The sequence below is a fragment of the Phasianus colchicus genome, chromosome 11 (assembly GCF_987193195.1).
Source record: "Phasianus colchicus chromosome 11, bPhaCol1.hap1.1, whole genome shotgun sequence".
NCBI lineage: Eukaryota > Metazoa > Chordata > Aves > Galliformes > Phasianidae > Phasianus > Phasianus colchicus.
The window spans coordinates 14,533,569-14,542,896 of NC_143446.1; the positions used below are offsets into that span (position 1 = coordinate 14,533,569).

Sequence of the window (9,328 nt, forward strand, 5' to 3'; positions counted from 1 at the left end):
GAAGTCTTCACACCCTGCTCTGTATCAGTTATAGAAAAAGAAAATGCCTCTTCTTTCTGCCTTACACTGCAATTCTCTCATGGTAAGAATTGATCCTGTCTTGACAGTGCTCAAAAAATAGCAAATTTTTGGCTATTTCATTATTATGCAATTATTTCTTTTGATTCAAATATAAAGGTCTTAGAAAAAGGATCACTGTGTTCTTTCTGTACAGATCTTGACTCGCTTTGTTATAAAGTATTGAACATTACACACATTCAAGTGAAGGAATAAAATATATTACAAGAGATCAATTGTACCAGACATTTAATAAATGAACTGGGATCCACCCCCCAGTGTACATAAACATTGTGTACATAATGAAGTGGAAAGTAAAAACATGAGCTCTCTCGCTACTATTTTTTTTTTTTACCTACAGTATACCAAGTTATACAATATATTTATAGGTTACTTCCAAAATGGTTTAAACATCTACATTTTGCATTCCCTTGCATTAGAAAAATTACATATTAATTACTCTGGAAAGTTTCTGAACTCTATTTAGCAGCAAATCTCCTTTCTTGATGGTTTCTTGGTACTGCCAGTTCTTGCTATCCGGCCTAGAAATTGTGAAGGGGAAAAAAAAAAGCATTTAGAGTTGAGATCTTTTACCTTATGAAACTTACTACATAAACATAAATGTGATCAAAATGTACAGAATTCAACTTCTAGGAATTGATGTCCTACCTGTTAGTTTCTACAATCTCATTTACTTTGTCTATTTTGCAGTGCAATCGCCCAGCTGCAATAAATCTCGAAAGCTCCCTAAGAGAGAAAAAAAAACCAAAATTGTTAAACAACACTTCACCAAGGAACTACAGGCCTGCAAGCATAGAATCTGCTGTTACAAAACGTACTTCAGAAATAGATTACCATGACATGCAATACATTTTCATAAGGTGTCTTATACATTCTCATCTTTTTAAAGCTTGGACACGAAACAAGCACCATCATTTCAACAATCTTAATACAAGCTGTCTTAGTATTTTCTTCTCAAGCCAAAATCTCACTCTCAAGTTAAGTGAGTCTCATCATTTAGCTCAGCTGTTCAAATCCAGAGGTGGCACTCATGTATCACACACATCCAGAATTCATCCTGATATAAATATTGCCAATTCATTTAAAGAGTCTCCTAGCACTTCTAAACATTTTGTTTGCTTTACTTAATCAGCCAGTGTTCCACGTGACATTGCTGATATTATAATAAATAAATACTAATAATAAATCCTGGGATATGCAGTAAGATAAAGCCACAACTACTAATAAATTACCGAGAAGCACAAAAGCTAGTATGACTTAGAAACATTTACCTCTGAATTGAATGGTATTTGGTGTCTCTTGAAACACCTATTAATTCATTTCTGAACATTTCAAGCAGTATTCATATTTCTGTAACGCTTTTCTATGTTAGAAAATCTGAAATTTCTTTATGAGAGAAGAATGATTCCTGTGAAAGCATCCGAAACAAAGCGTTTCACATACATAGCCAAGGTAAAAGTCACTTTCTCACTTCATATTAATTAGCATCATGATCTAAATCTGATTTTGTTTCTTACACCAGAAAATGAATTGTGAATTGAGACTGCAATGTATGTCTGATTTAATTTAAAAACAGCAGATTCTATTTACTTAGCAGAAAGCAAGCAAAGCTACACAATGAGACGTGTAGGGCAGATAATGTGTGTGAATGTGAGTATTTACCTTGGTGTATTTGTGGACTATGCTGTCCTCTAAAATGTTAAAGGTTATGGCTTATTAAGGTCCATAAAAATAGCAGGATAAAGAACAGAATTATTCACAAAAGAATAGTTTTTCATATGACCCTCAGAGTGAAAGGAGAACTGCAATAGTTTTCATGAGAAACTTTATCAAATTATTTTCTTTACTCAAACATTATATTCAAATGCAGCCAATCTCTTCCACAAAAGCACAACTTAGGTAGGTTTAAAACAAACATTTTACTTAAAAAGCTTAACAACTTACTGATCTATGAATTCTACACTGACTCCAAATGCTTCTGCCATGTATCCTAATGTCAGTGAGCGGTAGGATTCCAGGAGCTGGCTGTATGCATGAATTCTCATTTCCCTTACGTAATATCGATAATGAGGTGCAAACAACCAATCCTTCTTCATCTCCTGCTCTACAATAGCTGAAACAAGAAAAAGAAATCTAATCAGTAAGAAATGCGAAGTAACATCCAGGTAAATCAAACAGTTAACACGTAATCAGTGTGAACAAAACTACATTACTCTCTTGCATAGTTCAGGATATGAAAGGTATTCTGTGCTATACAAAAATAAGTTTGTAAAAAGTATAGTAGTTCTAGAAACAGAAGTAGTAATTAAACGCAAGCAATATTATGGCAAAGCTAATGATCCTACTTGTCATCATGGAATACTTTTAGGATGTCAATCACTGTTCCCTATGTACTGCAGGGAAACATTTGCACTACAAATAAAGTCCAGAACGAAGAGTTCTTTTTGCTTATTCTAAATATCTAATTTTCTGCTTTTCTAAAAAGAACTGTCAAGAATGACAGAAGTTTGAAGAAGAGCTTTCCTTCAGTCAGCCTTCTATACAGAAGCCAAACTGGAAATGATAACAATGATGAAAGCTTCAATTACAGGCTGAGATTTCAGTGTCCCCAGGCACAAGGGCTTTGGTTTACTTCAAAGATCAGATTTCCAAAGCTTACCCATTTGACCTGGTTATTCAGGTAAAATGCTGCTCCATAGCTATTTTCCAAGTCTTTTCCAGTTAATTAGATGCAATGTTTTATGAGGCTCACTACACGTTTAGTTTTAATCATACAGCATCAAACTTTACATCAATGTCTAAGTTGTGGTTTTTCTGCTCTAGTTGTAGACTGTAACTATTCCACAGAAACTGTGAATGATGTGAAACCAACCACTATAGCACCTGAAATGCTCTTACAAGAAACAAGACAGCCTTACCTAATGACTGGAAAAAGGCTGAGTATCGGCATTCGTAAAGAGAAAAGAGATACTGTCGTACAGCTGGCAAACTGTGTAACACTTCCAGAATCTCTGCTCCTTTAATAACCTGAAAACAAAGGAGAAGCATGTTTAAATACTATTCCTTTTAGCCCAGAGATAAGCAGGTTAAAGAAAGGCTGGGTCTGTTGGAACCAGGTATCACTTGCTTTCCTTACCTTTTCCCTAAGGTCAGGTCTGTCTAATGCAATCATGCTGACATAGACAGTGTAGGTTACAAATGTTTTGTAATCCATAAGTTCATAGGATGTAAACGTTGAAACTGTATCAAGGAAGAGCTCTGCTGCCTGTTTGAAATCTCGAATAGCTACACAGTACAGACCTTGGTACACTTTTAGACGATTTCGCCTATCCCAGTCTCCTCCTTCTTCTATTAGACTTAAAATAGAACAAAAAGAAAAATACTTATGTAAAATTATTATGGGACAAGTCACAGGAAACAAGTACAGTAAATCAACTGATAGCATGCAATTAGAGAAAAGCAAAATCTCTTATATGCTACAACTTGTAGAAACAATCTAGGTTTCATGTACCTCCCAGGGTAGCAATGACACTTCCTTGAGATGTGCACATAAATATTACCATCAACATCAGCTGCAACAACAGACCTCCATTTCTTTTGCTGCTGAAATCAAAACTGTCCAACTAACAGCATAGAAAGAAGTTACCAGTGAAATAGCCAAACTTTCAATAATCACATTAATCACATCAACTTTATGTTATAAGAAAAGTTTGTAACAATGAAGTATTAAATGCTGACAGCAGAGATAAGCTAACTGTGAAAATGAGGGAATAACATGCTGGCACTGGGCTCCTGCTTCTAGAGGAGAAACTGGCAATTTATCAAGCCAGCTGGACGTGCTGGGTTCAGGTGGCATCCCTACACTGCACTTCATTGTACAGCATCATTACATCCAAACTTGTCTTCTAACAGCTACAGAAGAGAGAAAGGGGGGCAAAGTCCAATCAAGTTGCTTGAAAAATAGCTGAAACAACAGACTAGCCTTGCTATTATTTCTGCCCTCATAAAAGACTGAGAAATAGGAAACTCTCTAGTCCAAGTTAACACCTGCCCATCATTCTGTGATTCTGTCTCATAGGCAGTCACTGTCATTTCTTGATGGCAACGTGGGTTTTTTCCCATTTAGTTTTCTACAGTTTGTCTGAAAAGTGCTTTAATGCACTCAGCCAACCCAAACAGTACCTTTTTGCCTTTTCAATGTTCCGTGTGATGAGGTCGTTGTCCATGTAAAACAAGCCGATCCGTAGGAGATAGAACACAATATCCAGACGATGTCCCAGTGCCACAGTTTTGTCATAAGTCTTGCGGAACGCAGTCAGAGCTCCCTCCTAACAAAATCACCATTTGCATTATAAGTAAGTTCAAAGCAACCAGAATATTTGCAAAACATCTGTCGTCAGTACGTTAATTGCATTCCATTAACTAAAGACACGAGGTAAGAGAAAAACAACATCTACAAATGGAAAACAGCTTTCTCCCTTTACAGGACAAGTGTCTTCTTTTACAGCCTACTTGTTTTTCACTGCTTAATTTTAATTTCAGCAACACCCTCCCCCTATCTCTCACCCATGTATGTACTGTGCCATAGAAAAAACCCACTGCAAGGCAGCCAGTTTCCATTCACCACTCCCTGAAATCTACCCAGTTACAGAGATTACAATGCTGTGTTTCTACATGAAAACCTGTGCTACTGCCTTCGTTTCAGCTGGGACAGAATTGTTTTTCTTCAGGGTCTAGCATGATACTATGCTTTGGTTTTAGGAGAGAAACAATGTTGATAACACACCGATGTTTCTAGCTGTTGCTAAACAGTGTTGGGGAGCCAAAGCCATTCCAGTTTCTCAGCTCCTATTAGGGAAGGGCTGGGGAGGAGGGTTTCCAAAGAGCTGGGAGGGGACAGAATTAGGACAGAGGTCGAAGGGCAATCCCATACCATACAACATCATGCAGAAGGAGAGTTTTGAAGGGGATGGGAGTTCATCTCACTCTCTTCTGACGTTTGGGGGGTGATAAGCAACTGCTCGTGCATCACTTGTTATATAAATTGATATATAAGTTATATTACATATGTATGTATATATCCATATACGAACATGCACAAATACGTTCACATATATACATAATCATAACAATCATTCTTTTCCTCTTCTCTATCTTAGTAAATAGTTTTAACTCAACCCACCAGTTCTGCTCCCCCTGTTTTCACCCCCAGTTCTCTCCCCCATTCCCACTGGGAAGATGAGGGACTGAGTGAATGACTGTGTGGTGCTCAGCCACTTGCCAGGTTGAGCACAACAGCGATGAGCCCACCTTGTCCCCAATCCTACACAGGTACTCAGCTTTGGCCATCATCGCATCTCGGATTTCACTCTCCCCCAAGATCTTTTCAGCATCTTCCAGTTCATTATCAAGCCGTTTCAATTCCTCCTCATTAGCTTTCTTCATTTTGTTCAACAGCTCCGTGTCTATCTGCCACTCCAGAGACTTGCACAGCGCTTCATAATATGGAGCCATGTCTGAAAGAAAAGCCGGAATGCTTTGGTTACAGAAGGACAACACAACTGACCATCAGGTCCTTCTGCAGCCTTCTGTGCCGTCCATGCAGTCAGCAGCACATTACCAGGGCACTGCTTCAGTGGGCCCTGCTTGGCATATTTCTCTTTGCTGATTTTCTGACTCTGCTCTAACTTAGCACTTCCCTTCCTATTTATTTATCCAGCCTCTCGCACAGCTCGCACCTTTTAAACCACCAAAAGCCAGGCTAAGCATGCAGGAAGCCAGGAACGGGGCAGCACAGCACTGTGCCCGAAGCCCTCCCCGTCCACCCCGCCCAACCCTCGCTGCCCCCAGGGCGGACTGACGGCCCGCATCTACAGCCAGGCACAGAAACGTGCGCACGGACACGGGCACCACACACAGACCGCCAGACCGCCTCAGGACTAACCTGAGGCAGCCAGAGTCGGCTCCCGCCCGCCTCCTCCAGCCCCCGGACGGACCCGGCCTGCTGACAGACCGACACTCGGACAGACAGACCCCCGCTCCGCCCGCACTCACTGTGAAGCCTCACGGCCGCCATCAACTCATCCCGCGCGGCGGGGTCGGGCGCGCGGGGCCGGAGGCTGAGGAGGAAGCGGAGCTGGGCGATACGGAGGTCGGGGTTCTTGGGCAGCCCCTCTTCCTCCAGGTTCTCCAGCGGCATGGCGGCGGGGCTCGCGGTGGCTCGGAACGGCGGCGGGCACCGGGGCGGCGGCGCGGCCCAGTGACTCAGCCGCGACGGGCGGAAACGGCGGCCTCACTTCCGGCGCCGCCGCCAGCTCTGCAGCGCCCCCTTTCGGGCCGGAGGTGTGCGAGCGCTCAAAGAGGGGGAGTGCGCATGCGTGGAGTGGCAGCTGCGCGTGGTGGGGGTGGAGTGAGGGGCTGCGGCGGTGCGCATGCGCAGGACGGGGCAGAGCGGAGGCGCGTGGTCTATAGGGGGTGCGCGTGGTCTATAGGGGGTGCGCGTGCAGCGGTGCTGTGCCTGTCCTGCGGCACCGTGTGCTGCGGTGGGAAGAGCCGCGGTTCTGTTGCGTGCTGTGAGAAAAAGCCTTTCCTTCTCCCATTTCTGGGTTCGCCCTGAAGTCAGTCCTTGGGAATGAGAGGAGAGTAAGGGAGTCAGTTTTCCCGAGTGCAGTTATTGCCGATGGTCCGTGTTGTGTTTGGTAACAAAGTGAAACACTGGTTAATTAAAAAAGCCAGCGCTTCTGGTCTGTAAATATGTGCCCACACTTTGCATGCCTATGTACATTTAAGCAGTAACTGGCAGTGCAGGAGCTGGCTGCGTGCATGTGATGCTCTCTGCTAAATATGAGAGGAAATTCAGAGAGAATGTAATATCTCAAATTCATATAGCAAGCAGCAAGGCCCTGTGGTGACTGCAATTCATCTTACAAGGCTCTATATCATAGAGAATCTATACCGTATGGATCCGTGCAGGAGGTTTTTCTCCACCATGGCTGCAGCTGACTGCTGCCCAGCTGCGTGAGGCAGCTCCCAGATCTCCAAAAGGGAGATGCACAAAGGCCTGGCACTGTGCTGCCATGAGAAGCTCTTTGCACAGAACCCACACCACGAGCTGCACCCCAATAATGCCAATTAACTTTGCTTGGAGCCATGCTGTGAGCCTCAGACTTTTGCATCTGATGGGACGGGTGTCTGTTTCACTTTAATTGCCGCCCTTTATTTATTTATCTGGATACTTTCAAATCAGTAAATCCTCCCCCGTTAGCACTTCTGTGAAGAGCAACATTGCATTTAAGTCTTTTGCAGCATTAAGGTATGTTAGTTGGGGTATTCCAAACATGAAGCCAGTTTGGGGGGAGCTAGTAGGAGTTACTACCCGAGGGGGACAAAACTAAGCCTCATCCTTAGTTAGAGGTCTGGGAAGCTGTTAGTATCTAATAGCAGTGAGGCACCAAGTAGCAGGCAGGGTGGCTGAGGGGCTCTTCCTCTGCTCCATCACCTGCCACAGCCCTGGTGCAGTGTCTTTGGGCTGCTCCCATGCTGCTCCCATGCTTATCCTATTACTAACAAAGTAGCACCAAGGAGATGGTCATACAGGCACATATTATACACACATGCAGATGATCTATGCTTGAAGCTTGAAGGCTGCCTTTTATTTTGGGTACTATGTTCCATCCCCCCGTGTCAGAATGCAGAGACCAGTATCTCTTGCAGATGGGTGTGAGGGTTTGGTGGGATACAGCACACAGCACAGGATCTGCTGCTTTTTAAGATATCCTATTGGTTGTAGAACCCCACAAGTCTTCATTAAGGTTTGTCATCTCCAGCTGTGTGTCTGTATCTGCCTCTGTCTTTTTAGGTAATTTGTGCTGTGCACTTATACTAAATGATTGCTTTTATTATATGTGATTCCTTCCAATGGGCACTTCTCTGTTGACTATGATTACTACCACGCCAACTGGAAATGCTCCTTTACTGTATAATTAACTTTATCTGCTTTGCTACAATGCCTCTCACTGGTAATTACGTGCACTTCAACTCTTTCTTTGCATTTCTAAGACTTTAAGAAGTGCTGATTCCTCTTGCCCCAGTCTTTGTCCAGACTGGATGGTTTTCACATGTCTACAATTATATCTATTTCCCTGAAACAGCTCCACTGTAATCTGGATATTGATTTCAGTGCATATCATGTGATCTTTAGATAAGCCATCTGTTTGGAATTCATTGTGCTTCACACGTGCTGGTAGCAAAAAGCTCACTCAAATCCTCAGGTTGGTGTTGTATAAGCTCTCCTGGATGTCCCATCACTGCAGACTTTCAAGGCGAGGCTGGATCAGGCCCTGGGCAATGTGATCGAGCTGTGGATGTCCCTGTTCACTGCGTGGGAGTTGGACTAGATGACCTTTAAAGGTCCCTTCCAGCTCTAAGAATTCTATGCTTCTATGATCCTATAGTTGGGCCATTTTTACTGAGATAATTTGAAACGGAGAGCGAGAATTCTAAGATCTTTCCATGTTTCTGCTGCCTTGGGAGTTACTCCATTTCCCCCTCTTAGCTCCTGTCAGCCTTTTTTTGAGGTGCATTAGCGACTTCTGTCCTTTGTGGATTTTTAAAGCTGCCTTTTCAAAGGAACTAGTCTCACACAATTATACCGCCTGCCTGTCAGTCTGCGTGTCTGTTCTGAAATGCATTTTAAACCCCTGGGTCAACCTGAACCAAATTTGTCAGCTGTCACGAGTCCCCAAGTGACGGCCGATTGCTTGAACTTAGGTGCAAGCCACGTAGGGCCGAGCCGAGCTGGGAAGGAGCAGCGGTTGTGGTTAACCCGTGCCTGCATCTCAATGCCAGTGCCAATGCCTCTGGCACTGACAGCTCTTAGGGAAGGAGATGAGCAGTGGGGATGGCTGTATGGCCATCCCAGGATGAAGGCAGGGAAGGGAAACATGTTGGGTATTGATGAGGGACATCGTAAGAGATGGGAATGCTGCACTGGTGGCGACGGGGGCAAAATGGGAGAAAGAATAGCTGATCTGTGGGAAACCAGCCCTCACTGGTGCGTGCACACAGAGCAGCACCTGCCACTGTAATTACAAATATTGATGTGCTTTGGCAGGTCTTTTGCACAGCTTCTTTTCAAACACACAGCCTCGTTTTATTTTTCACTCTTTGTAATGACAGGTCATTTTCACATCACGCAAAGAAAAGCGCTGGGCTGAGAAGCGTCGTGTAACTTCTATTTAGATCTCATAAC

At 43.3% G+C, this 9,328-nt stretch overlaps 1 protein-coding gene across 1 annotated transcript; it reads right to left on the reverse strand.

Moving 5' to 3' along the window:
* Positions 1 to 256: 256 nt before the first annotated feature.
* On the reverse strand, positions 257 to 6,390 carry PSMD6 (proteasome 26S subunit, non-ATPase 6). Its single transcript, XM_031606228.2, has 8 exons — positions 6,133 to 6,390; positions 5,389 to 5,594; positions 4,261 to 4,406; positions 3,215 to 3,434; positions 2,997 to 3,105; positions 2,023 to 2,191; positions 727 to 804; positions 257 to 599 (listed from the first exon to the last, which is right to left on the reverse strand). Exons 1-8 carry the CDS (start codon positions 6,275 to 6,277, stop codon positions 503 to 505), a joined length of 1,170 nt encoding a protein of 389 aa, XP_031462088.1. The 5' UTR covers positions 6,278 to 6,390; the 3' UTR covers positions 257 to 502.
* Between the last annotated feature and the right edge of the window lie 2,938 nt (positions 6,391 to 9,328).

Coding starts and splice junctions, on each gene's coding strand:
- PSMD6 (XM_031606228.2), bottom strand. CDS start 6,277: ATGCCGCTGGAGAACCTGGAGGAAGAGGGGCTGCCCAAGAACCCCGAC. Junction 5,595..6,132: donor GGCGGCCGTGAGGCTTCACA/GTGAGTGCGGGC, acceptor CTTTTCTTTCAG/ACATGGCTCCATATTATGAA. Junction 805..2,022: donor AGTGTAGAATTCATAGATCA/GTAAGTTGTTAA, acceptor TTTCTCTCTTAG/GGAGCTTTCGAGATTTATTG.